This window comes from Trichomycterus rosablanca, chromosome 20, assembly GCF_030014385.1.
Source record: "Trichomycterus rosablanca isolate fTriRos1 chromosome 20, fTriRos1.hap1, whole genome shotgun sequence".
NCBI lineage: Eukaryota > Metazoa > Chordata > Actinopteri > Siluriformes > Trichomycteridae > Trichomycterus > Trichomycterus rosablanca.
Window position 1 is genome coordinate 11,472,214 of NC_086007.1, and position 13,346 is coordinate 11,485,559.

The window sequence follows — 13,346 nt, forward strand, 5'->3', positions numbered from 1 at the left end:
GTATACAATGAAGCAACACTAACACATGAATTACATAGATCATACACCGATCAGCCATAACATTAAAACCTCCTCCTGGTTTCTACACACACTGTCCATTTTATCAGCTCCACTTACCATATAGGAGCACTTTGTAGTTCTACAATTACTGACTGTAGTCCATCTGTTTCTCTACATACTTTTTTAACCTGCTGTCACCCTGATCTTCAATGGTCAGGACCCCCTCAGGACCCACCACAGAGCAGGTATTATTTAGGTGGTGGATCATTCTCAGCACTGCAGTGACAATGACATGGTGGTGGTGTGTTAGTGTGTGTTGTGCTGGTATGAGTGGATCAGATATAGCAGCGCTGTCCACTCTATTAGACACTCCTACCTAGTTGGTCCACCTTGTAGATGTAAAGACAGAGACGATTGCTCATCTATTGCTGCTGTTTAAGTTGGTCATCTTAGACCTTCTTCAGTGGTAAAAAAAAAACAAAGTATGTATAGAAACAGATGGACTACAGTCAGTAATTGTAGAACTACAAAGTGCTTCTATATGGTAAGTGGAGCTGGTAAAATGGACAGTGAGTGTAGAAACAAGCAGGTGGTCATAATGCTATGCCTGATCGGTGTATATTACATATATAATTTGTGTATATTGTGTATACACCTATTTACCGTAAGTCAAGTCACCAGCAACCGTAGGCCAAATATCCCTTTATGAATGCAGTGGACTTAAAATAGGGATGTTCAAACTACTGGCCGTTACCATTTATTTTAGTTTTTTTCAAGCTTGTAAGGTATTTTAGAAATAAAATTTAAGTTTATTTAATTAGCCAGCTTGTTGAAGAAAAAAAAACTGCTTAAACTGTTTGCACGTGTGTGACTATAGCCATTGTGGTAGCATGACATATTCTCAAACAGTCCCACCTAAGAGCTCGATGGTCACACACATTCAGCAGTAGCTTCCACCCATGACCTTTATGCACCAAGATTTCCCAAGAAGAAGAAGCCTTTGGTGGATGTTCCTTTTATATTCAGTCCAGTTGACCTTACCTGTAATCATTTACACTGCTTATTGTGTGAACCTTCCAGAACAATGTTAATTGTATAACCTTAGTTTTATTTTGCCTCTGTCCCAACATTTTTTGGCTGTGTTGCAGGCGTCATATTCTAATGTTTTCTTAAAATACAATTAGGCTTGTCAGTGAAAACACTTAAAATGTTTTCTTTGTACTTTTATCAGTTAAATAAAATATAGTTTTTATTTTTATTGCATTGTTAAAGTGACTTAACTTTCTTAAAATGGGGTTTTATTAGCGTATTAAGGGCTAAATGTGTGCTAAAAAATGATGCTTAGTGTTTTTATTATTATTGTTATTATTTTTTTAACAAAGTGGCTAAACATGCCCATAGTCTTACCAGTAACACAGTAACAAGAATTACAGTCTTTATATATTCCATACACTTTTTAGTTTTTATTGCATTTTCAGAAAGTGGCCTAACTTTTTCTTGAAATGAGGATTATAATTAAAGTTAATTGTGTTACTGCAAAACCTGAAAAGATGAGTACACTGAGCATATTTTAATCTTCTTAAATCTTTAAAATCACATAATTGCATAAAATTATGCTGGAATTATAGGCCTAGTTGTTACATAATAAGTAAATAGTGACAATACATGGATGCAAGTAGTCAGCAACAATACTCTAATTGGCTGTGGCTTTCAAACAGTGCTCAGTTAATTAATATTAAGGGCCAAATGTGTGCTAAAAGCAAGAACTGATGCTTAGTGAACTTTTTATTACATACTGGCTAAACTTGCCTGTTGTCTTACCAATAATCCTGTTTTGAGAGTTGTGATTTATGTAATATTAAAATATTACAGCCTTTATATATTTAATAAATTTTTTTGAACTTTACATTAAAATAATATGAACTAACGTCTTAATATGACTTATCTCTTAATTTCCAAATGTGAACAAAAAAATTAAGTGAAAAATTTATTCATTTTTTTCATGTTTTGCATTCAATTGGTAGAGATTTTGCATTAATGTTAAATTTTCTATTGGTATTTACACACACTGTCATTTATGATTCTTTTATATGTAATATTTCACATTGTGTTTTTGCAGGACAGTGAGCTGCACTCAGGAGGTCCCTCTTCAGGGTAAAGTTACCTCAATCGACATCTCACCTGACCACAGAGACCTGCTGGTCTGTTCACGAGAGGAGAGCCTGCAGGTGGTGGATCTGAGGATGAACAATATCAGAAAAACCTTCCGGTACTGACAACTCTTACATACAAGTAAATCACAGATTAAAATATCCAATATTCTAGTTTAAGTACATATAACTCAGCTTTTTGTTTTTATTTTGTTTTACATGGTGACTGTAGGGCAGACGACTTTAAATGTGGAAGTGACAGCACCAAAGCCATTTTCAGGTGAGACACAAAGATGTTTGTCTAGACTTGTCATTGTGTATTTAAAGTGTATGCTTTAATGTACTTGGCTATTTATAAACATAATATAGACTGGTACTTGGGATTCTAGTTTTTTACACTCTGTGGTGATGGTCATGGTTTAGGAATAAAATGATGAACAAGCTGATGGTCAGGTGTCAGCTGAGAAATTGTGAGAATCAGCTTTTCAGAGTCTAAAATGCTTATCGTAAAAAAAAGCTTGATGTGACAATGTATTAAAAGAATGACAGAAACATTAAACTTCTCCTAATTATTACTGCTAATAGGTTCACCAATGAAATTCCTTGCTCGTTGTTTTAGTACAAAAAGTCACGTTAAACTTTGTGCACCGGCACACTTCATATAGAACAACGGCGCAAAAGCCATTTTGTCACTTTAGATGTGAATTACTGAACTTGCTAAGGAATACGGTATTCTAAGACCAAGCATCTCCACGATTAAGCGTAAGGAAACAATAAAGTAGTAAAGGTAAAGAGCAGGTTTTTATTGTATTTATATATTGGTTTTTAACTGTTTATCTAATTGTTTTTCAGTGTTTTTGTTATATTATATTTGTGTTATTTTCAGTGTATGTGTGTAAGTGTCAAAAACAACCCCATTATTTTACATTAGCTTAATGCAACAGGTTTCCCATACATCCTTATGAGAAAAAATACCTTGAAACCCACACCTTTAAAACTCGACACCAGTCCCAGAACCAATTGATGTCGAGTTTTAAGATACCACTGTAATCAATAACACTGTACACACCAAATTAATTTACTTGCTTATACACCACCCTTTATGTTATGTCCTTTAACAGAAGCTAAATGCAAACTTACAAAATCAGTTTATTTGCTTTCTTAAAGATACCATTCAGCTTGTAAGCAAATCACCATGCACATTTTTGTCTGGGTTATTTCTATTTACACCAGTTTTAACATATAAATAGACCTGTATATAAACTGTAATGGAAGACCTTGTATTCTTACACATTTTTTATCATTTGGGTGATTAATTCCAGGTGTAAAATTTTTACACTTAAGTGTTACATATTATAGTCAAAGTAACCAGTTATCTTTTAAGAAAATGCTTAATATTTTTTGAAAGCTCTCACATTGAACATTTTGCAGAATTCTATATGCATTTGAAAAGGTCAGACAAAAAATAGAACAGCTAGGATATTTAGGTTGCAACCCCCCACCCAACACGAACCCCTTTCACAGCGTGACCCTACTATTCTTGTTGCATAACTATATGTATTGTGAGCTCTCTCAATGAGAAATCAGAAAATAATAGAACGACAGTAAGCAATACAAAGCAGGACAGAAAAATGATGAAGGCTGATTGCCCGTTTGTGCTTCTGGTGAGCCGCCCGCAGCTCTCAGCTGAATCATACACTTAGCAGTTTCTATGGCAACAGAAGAACCAGAATGCATTGCGTCATTTAAAAGGCTGGGTCTGTTTGTGTAATCTCATTCTGAATAGGGAGGGTATAACAGATTATAAATGCAGAGCAGACTCTTTCCTAACGCCTGTAATAATGTCGATTTCCTAAATATAAATCTAAATAAAAGAATCTTTAAAGCTTGGATTGCAACACTGTAAATACAAGTACAAAACATTACAATAGATGCTACATAACATTAAACAATGTAAATTGCAGATATATGCAGATATATGCATATGACAGTGATACTGTGCAGATAAAGCTCTCTGTGAACTAAACAGTGCATTGAGAAAGTATTAGAATAGGGTATTAGGAAAATGAAGAAATTACTCTGATAATGAAATGAATAGAATACAATCATAAGTATTTTCTTCATATCTATTCACAGTACTTGGGATTCCAAGTGGTACAACATATCTAAATTAAACCAACTTCAGTTACTTTAATGTAACTATATACGCTTACTACATACCGTGTAATATTACCCAGTAGAACACTATTTGAGGTTAGTAAGATAGATAGATAGATAGATAGATAGATAGATAGATAGATAGATAGATAGATAGATAGATAGATAGATAGATAGATAGATAGATAGATAGATAGATAGATAGATCCAGAAGGAAATTATTGGCCCCCAGTAGCTGAATAAGAAGAAAAGAACAACTAATACAAATAAAGTAATTGATTAGGGTTAGGCATATGTACAATGTGCATACTTATGCACCTACATGTGCAAATTATGCATCTAAACAACTAAAAATAATAATAGCAGTAGTAGTAAATACACAGATCAGGCATACCATTATGACCATTTCCTAACATTGTCTTGGTCCCCCTTTTGCTGCCAAAACAGCTCTGACTCATTGAGGCATGGACTCCACTAGACCCTTAAGGTGTGCTGTACTCAGTTGACTAATTGTGCCCATTATTCAAAGCTATGGTACTAACCAATAGCTTTGAATAATGGTATAAACCTATTTTAGAATTCTTAATTAAGCTATTCTGTAATTTTAGGATAGCTTTACATGCCTAGTACACTATATCAGACATGAACCAGGGTTCTTTTTACTTTTTTTAGTCCAGATGGAAGTTACCTAGCAGCTGGCTCTGCAGATGGTGCTGTGTACATATGGAACATTAAAAATGGCAACCTGGAAACGCGACTGTCTGACATGCACAGGTATGCAAGACACTATAAAACCAAAAATACTTAGGGATAATAAAGTATCTATCTATCTATCTATCTATCTATCTATCTATCTATCTATCTATCTATCTATCTATCTATCTATCTATCTATCTATCTATCTATCTATAATCTAAATGACAAAAACAAGTTATTTTGAAGTTATATTGAAGACATACATTCTGTTTTTTTTTTTTAAATCAATTTCAATAACAATGCCAGTGGCCCTGGTCAGGATTAAGTCTTTATTTAAGATGAACACATAAGTAGAATTGTTTTTAAAAGAATTATGTACCATAATTATTGGCACCCCTGCATTAAACACTTTGTGGAACTTATGTTCTTTACAAAGCTAGATGCAAATCAGGAAGAATCAAACAATTGTAAAATTAGCACAAAACGTTTTTTGAACAATTTTGGAATTGTGACTTATTTCATATTCTACGCAGAGTTTCTTTCACTTCCCAAAACCAGCCAGTTTCCATTTGTAATTATTGGCAAATGTTAATTATTTTCTTACATATTATGATGTGTTTGTTTTATATACATTGTAGTATTAAATGTATTTTATATTAGACTATAATCAGGTAGTCATTGAATGTGGTATATATTCCATTGTATATTCCATCCCATCAGGAGCCACAGTCAAATACAAATGTGGATTCTATTTTGTGGTAAACCAGTATTGTGCCAGAAGCTTGCTGGTGGCTATTAAAAGCAGATGTTTGAGGTGAATATGGCTATAGAACAAATATTATATGTGATGAATGTTTCTGACCTAGCAAAGTGCAAAACTAATGAAAAATGATCAACTAGAGCTACTGCTAAAAACCCTACCTGCATGGACACATGTTCTTCGACTGTGATAAAGGTAAAATCAAATATTAATTTAGCCTATCAAGGATTGTTTGTACTTTTCTAACATAGGCATGTAATAATGTCTGCTGAATAAAATGGCAGTGAAACAACCATGTATTTTACCGTCATTTTATTTAACACAGACAGATTTCCTCAGTGCACGTCCATTAGCCTGCTCTTGCTTGCCAGTAAGCAATTGGCATTTACACTAAAAATATCAAACATAAGTGTCCAATATTCCACAGTGGTATAAGCCAGAACATTCTTGGGTTTTTTTTGTGAGGTTATGGCTGTATTGTTTGTGGACGTATCTACACTATTAAAAAAAAAAACAGATTATAAAGTCCTAATGAGACTTCACTGTTTATTTCAGATCCTCAGTTAATGCAGTGGCATGGTCAATGTCGGGCGAGTATGTGGTAAGTGTAGATAAGAGTCGGTGTGCCATTCTGTGGAGTGACATCTGAAAGAGATCCAAGTATTGCTGGATTACACACCAGACATAAAACATTCTCACACATGTTCAGCCTGGAATCAAATGGCTCAAGCCCGGTCTTTTAAACAGACAATGTTTTCACTGCTCATAGACCCAAAGCTCAACAAATTAGTGTACTTTTTCTCTGGCTTTGGATAGGATAGATAAAAGGGATTTTTTTCTCAAACCATTTCCTCAAAGTGTATGCCAGTTTATTGGCTGACATTTAGAGTGTCTTCCTTAAATACTGGGAGATCAGGGGCACATGCTCACTTGCATACCCATGCTTTTTGGCTGAAAGACTAGTGCTAACAACACCGATCAGCCATCACATTAAAACCACCTCCTGGTATGAGAGGATCAGACACAGCAGCACTGCTGTAGTTTTAAAATACTGTGTCCACTCACTGTCCTCTCTATAAGACACTCCTACCTAGTTGGTCCATCTTGTACATGTAAAGTCAGAGATGATCGCTCATCTATTGCTGCTGTTTGAGTTGGTCATCTTCTAGACCTTCATCCGTTGTCACAGGACGCTGCCCACGGGGCGCTGATTGGTGGACTATTCTCAGTTCAGCAGTGACAGTGAGGTGTTTAAAAACTCCAGCAGTGCTGCTGTGTCTGATCCACTCATACCAGCACAACACACACTAACACACCACCACCATGTCAGTGTCACTGCAGTGCTGAGAATGATCCACCACCCAAACAATACCTACTCTGTAGTGGTCCTGGGAGAGTCCTGACCATTGAAGAACAGGGTGAAAGGGGGCTAACAAAGCATGCAGAGAAACAGATGGACTACAGTCAGTAATTGTAGAATTACAAAGTGCTCCTGTATGGTAAGTGGAGCTGATAAAATGGACAGTGAGTGTAGAAACAAGGAGGTGGTTTTAATGTTATGGCTGATTGGTGTATATACAGGTGAATGCATCTGACTGATTATTAGTAAAAAAAGCAATAAAAAATAAGAATAGTGTCAGTATGGATCTTTTAACAATAATCAATTTTAACATCCTATATTGTAATTAAAACACAATACTAAAGCAAACGCATTCTGACACAAAAATGCACGTCATGTTATTGACTAATGTACAAATATTCTTATGATGTAAAACAGAATTTTTTCCATGTATGTCTGTTTTATAATGTATATGTTTGTATTATGCAGGTTATAAACACTCCAGTTTTAAATGTGTATCATTATGTATCAAAAGCAAAGTGTACCTAATATTTGGTGCTGTCCTGTTAAAACCAAACAAGGACTTTTTGTAAACCTTTTGTAAGAATTTACATTTATGCTGTCAGTTGGTAAATCTTGTCTGTAAGCGTTTGGAAAGGGAGAGTATAATAATGTTTACATGGTAAAATTTAACTTAGTAGTACTGTGCTGTCGTTATTTCGACAGCTAGGTGATTAAATCTCTTACCATTTACAAACTATGAGTTTTCTGCTTTTATTTACAATACATTGGACTCTGGGGAGCTGGAAGCACTTTCAGGAACCACTTTGCATGTAAGATCAGTCTGGAGTGTCGGCCAGACTGTTTGCTCTGGTGTGAGGTACAAGTCACTAGAACAAGCTGCTGTAGTAAGTGCAAAATGAGTAGATTATTCTGTGATAATAAATAATACATAATATTAAATAATGTCATATTCCTAGTTGCTAAATAAGAAGTCATTCATTTAAGCAGTGATATATCAGATAATAAGAAAGATAGAGTGCCTATACTGATCACTATTAAAAAGTAATGTTGTGCTTTGTTGGTGCAGAGGTAAATTACGCTAGCATTCTACCCCTAGGGTCCAGGGTTTCAATCCCTGGCACTGCTATTAGCTGATTTGGCATCTACAGACGTTTGGCTGTGTCTGAGGTGTGGCCGAAGTCCTGTGATGCATCCTGTCTGGGGTGAGACAGGGAGTGCTTGACTAACCACTACTCTGACCAGGATAAAGCAGTGGAAAAACATAACAGTGAATGAATGAATAAGTCATTGCTAGAGCCCTACTAAATGTACGAGAAAATGTGCTTAATTTACGGACCTCATCACAGACTTTTACATAAAAGTTCCAAAATTCAAGGTAGTCATTAAATTACATGCATAAATTGAATGATAGAATAAATAGAAGCTACAATACACAGCACAGCCTACCTTAATAGCTGAATATAAACCTAAAACATCCAGTGACGGTGCGAGGCTTTATGTTCGAAAATTCTTGTTCGTCCCTGCAACCACAGAATTGGGTCGGAGTTTTCCAAACTCAGTTACCCGAGTAGTGTTTTTAGCTGCTTTAGACTTAAACATCTTGGACATTTTGACTAACCGATTGGTAACTGAATTGCCGTAAGATTGCTAGGACCACCTCATAGTGCAAATTAACCCGTAAACATGAAGCACTTAAATGCTACACGAATGAAAAATGTTAAATTGCTAAACACAAACCATAAATTTTGAATTTGTAAAAAATATTTTGTTCATGCATTTTCTCCCCTTTTTCTCCCGAAATTTTAGCGTGTCCAACTGCCCGATTGCGTCACGCTTCCTCTCCACTAATGCCTACCCCCGCTGTGATTTGAGGAGAACAAAGCTAACCCACAAAGCTCCGACACGTGGGCAGCAGCCATATGCATTTTGTCACCCACACTAGGCGAGTGCATATATGCGAATCAGCCTTGTATACGGAGAGACACACCCTGATCCGAACTCTTTCCCCGCCTCTGTGCAGGCGCCATCAATCAGCCAGCAGAGGTCATAGTGCATCAGTTACGAGAAGTCTCTATCCAGCCTAATATCCCAGCCCTATATGAACAACAGGCCAATCGTTGTTCATGTGGCCGCTCAGCCCAGCCGGATGGCAGAGCTGAGATTGAATACGATGTATTCGAAATCCCAGCTCTGGTGCGCTAGTGTGTGTTTTTACCACTGCGCCACCTGAGCGGCCTTACATTTTGAATTTCACAGCAAATTGCATATTACACTGGAAAAGGCTCGTTTCATGGTCCGTTGCGCAATTTTCACGGCCATGAATTAGATAGGGCTTTAGTCATTGCCCAATTGCAACTGCCTTTGCTCCTCTGACTTCTCCACATTGAATGACTTTAGATTATTAAACAAATAATGCGATATTACAACTACATTTAAAATAAAACATATTTTGAACAACATATTTAGTTCACCACTAACTTGTTAGTGTTTCCTGTGTTTTGTGCCATGTGTCAAACAGTAAGAGAAGAGCACAAGCCTAAATGCTCGACTCCTACAGTGAATGGGGGTCTGCTAGCTATGTGAGGCATTTTAATAAAATGGTTTGTTCTGTTGCAGGGAAATGTCACAGCAAAATCAATACAAAGATATTCTGATGAACTGATGGAACGTTTTCATACTGTATGATGGATGTATTCTATTAAAATAAAATAGCCTGGTTCTTTTGGATGAAAATGTTCCCATAAAATTGAAGTGATGGGTCAACTAATGGGTTGTTAAGTAAAAAAAATGATGAAAATATATATAGATACTATGGACTTTACAGTCACCAGATCTCCAGAGATGTTTAATTCCTCCTGTACAGCTTAAGTAAATTTATACCAAGATGAATTCAAGCTGATCTGGCAACTCATAAAAGACATTGTTCAATTAATAATTTGCCTGTATTGTATGATGGTGTACTTCTGTTTGTCAGGAATGAATAAACGTAATTTTCTCTGTCGGTGTGCAGCATAACGGCGAGCTGCAGATGTGTCCTTCTCAGTTCTAGTTATCACCTACTTAGTACTGCCAGTGCACATACCCCTTCACTTCAAAAGAGGCGAGAGGGACGAAGCGAGAGGGAGGGAAATTGAATGTGTGTGTGAAATAGAGAGAGTGTGTGTGTCTGTGTGAGAGCAAGAGAGCGGAAGAGAGTGTGGGAGGGAGATGGAGACGCACTAAAGGCAGCAGTACATTGAACGACAAACAGAGGAATCTTAAACCTTAGGATTTCTAATGCTCGTTTTGTTTATTCGTTTGTTTATTTCCAAAATTTCTTTGAGGAATACTTAATTTAATAGCCATGGGAAGAAGCCAAACCTAAGAAGGAATCACTTGCTATTGCTTTCTTTTTGGGAGGGGGGGCTTTTTGACAGGCAAAAGCAGGGATGATTCTGTAATCAGATTCAGCTGGAGAGTGTTCAAGACATCTACATGACAGAGGTTATATCAGACTGCCTTGTGCATCAGTGAATCTCTCGCGCTCTCTCTCGCTCTGATTCTTTCTCCCTTCCTCTCTTGAAACACCTTTTCCTCTCCTTTGCTCTAGCTCATTTTCTGTTAGTTGATAACACTATATCCTTCGCACTCAAATCCTCATCATGGTTGATAAAGGTACAAGGTAAGAATGATTTTTTTTAAGTATTGGGAACAATGTATGACAGATGATTAATACATCACTATTCTGTTTAGTATTTAACAAGTCTGGTGCTGGTTCTTTATTTTTTGGCTTGAAAATAAATAAATGTGGCTGAAATAACTGAAGTGTCCAACCCTTTACGCTTTAATTCTTTCCTTCTGACTCCCACATCATACACTAGACTGGAGTGAGAACACTGTCATGAATTATCCCCCATTATTTCCCCTATTTTTCCTCCTTCCGAGGTCTGTCTATCAACGTTTTAAATTTCAGCCTCACGCTGTGCTTGGACGCAGCTGGTCACTACATGACTGTTGACATTTTGCACATAGCATGGTACCATAACAACAGAGTCCTAAATGACTTAAGCCTCTCTAACGAGGAAGTAAGCCGTATGCCATGCCTGTGGTCTCAGCAGGATAATAAGGTAATTATCCTCTTACAGTAATACCAAAGCTCTTTGCTATGACTGTATAGTACACTGTGAAATATCAGCAACAGCTGGAGTGGAATCCCCCAGTGACCTGTGATGGATCCTTCCATCAGAAACCCATTTGAATGTTAACCATATCCCTGAATAGAAATACATTGTGGCCGGAGACTTTGTAGGGTGAGGCAGGGTGTATTTCTTCCTCAGTCATTGTATCTGGATTGATTATTTTACCAACCCTAGCTTTAGTTTGAATTAGGATGATTTAAGATGTTATTAATATTATTAATATTATGTATATTATTGTTGTGGTGGAAAGCATAAACATTTCTACAAACAGGTCTTTACTTAGGATGTTTAATTTGTGTCCAGGGTTTTTTTTTTAGATAATTGTTACCACTTTTAGATAACAGTGTATTTTTATTACACTATACCCCAGCTGAAAGACTAAGAATAGTCCAAATATAAATAGAAAAAACCCATAATAATGTTATGTACAGTGTCTATCAAAGTAAAAATAACTATGTGTGCCAGAGATACCAAAGTGAAACTGAATGCCAGATTTAAACAGAAGCTCCACTCGGCTAGGTTAATACAGCTTTGGACATACTGACTCCAATCGATGAATCCACTCTAGTCTTCCAGGGCTCAGACAACTCTTTAGCCAAGCTGGCATCCAGACTTTGTTTGATAACTGTATCATCTGCTAGACATTGGCTAGATGTTAATTCTAAAGGTAAATCTACATCTAATAATTCATGCATTAAGTGTATTCATAAATTTATTACCTTTAATATATTTGTTGCCTTCTCTACGTACTTCAAATTTTATTGATAGTTTAAGGTTATGTACAGTGACTATTAAAGTAAATATAACTATCAGTTCCTACTATCAGATTAAATCCATTGGTTGGAACACCTACCAAAGATAAAAGTGAATGCCAGCCTTAAACAGAAGCTCCACTCAGCTAGGTTAATACAGCTTTGGACATACTGACTCCAATCGATGAATCCACTCTAATCTTCCAGGGCTCAGACAACTCTTTAGCCAAGCTGGCATCCAGGCTTTGTTTGATAACTGTATCTTCCGCTAGACGTTGGCTAGATGCTAATTCTAAAGCGAATTCTATAACTATATCACAGAATTGATGTCATTCATCCATGGCTATCTATTGTCTTTATATTCTTATTAAATAGCTTGACCTCTTAGAATGACTTCTTCCAGCTATAAATATGTTTACAACGTTTATGCTTAATTTAATAAAATCTTTCTTAAAATATCTGCCACAAAAGTATCTAATATGAAAGTAACATATGGACCTGGCTACACAAGCTGTTATATTGCTGTGGACTGATTTCATTGCCTCACTTATCAAACTATTGTACGTCTAGTTTAAAATGGTTCAGTGTTGTGGGCTGTAATACATTTTGATTTAAGGAAAAAGTGTACATTTAACCTTAGTACACTAAAAGCTAGGCATCCTTTACTACACACATTGAAAGAGACTGATTGGAATCAGTGCCCTGTTCTATTGTTTTGGGCACATGGTTAAGATGAGTAATATCTAAACCAATAATGACAGTTCTACATGAAGTTTGTCTCCTTAATTATTCATTAAATACACATTTGGGTGGCATGGTGGCTTGGTGGGTAGCACTGTCGCTTAACAGCAAGAAAGTCCTGGGTTCAATTCCCAGGTGGAGCAGTCAGGGTCCTTTGTGTGTGGAGTTTTCATGTTCTCCCTGTGTCTGTATGGGTTTCCTCACACAGTCCAAAGACATGCAAGTAAGGTGAATTAGAGATACAAAATTGTCCATGACTGTGTTTGACATTAAAGACTTGAACTGATGATTCCTGTGTAACCAGTAACAACCTGTTCTGTCATGAATGTAACCAAAGTGGGTAAAACAGGACATGTAAAATAAATAAATACACATTTAATATTTAGTGTGTAGGGATAATGTTATGCTAAATTATGTGTAGTCAAAGATAATACCTACTTGGCAAAGTAAAACTTATGACACTAGCCAATGTTGCAATATAACATTAAAATCAGTGCTTATGAGCATGGATTTTATGTAATGTAATCTAACTTAGATTGGATTTTGACT

At 36.2% G+C, this 13,346-nt stretch overlaps 1 protein-coding gene across 3 annotated transcripts in view; it reads left to right on the forward strand.

The window, feature by feature from the left end:
* The first annotated feature begins 5,057 nt into the window (after positions 1–5,057).
* The window catches only part of arrb1 (arrestin, beta 1), a 37,055-nt gene continuing 28,766 nt past the window's right edge, over positions 5,058–13,346 (forward strand). The window contains exons 1-2 of one of the 3 annotated variants that reach the window (XM_063016230.1): positions 5,058–5,081; positions 6,319–6,364. In XM_063016230.1, the coding sequence (XP_062872300.1) occupies positions 6,330–6,364 (35 nt within the window). In that variant the 5' untranslated portion in view covers positions 5,058–5,081; positions 6,319–6,329. Of the gene's footprint in view, positions 5,082–5,873; positions 5,959–6,318; positions 6,365–7,987; positions 8,011–10,715; positions 10,788–13,346 lie in introns of those variants that run through there. The other 2 variants (XM_063016227.1, XM_063016228.1) reach the window with 2 other exon arrangements.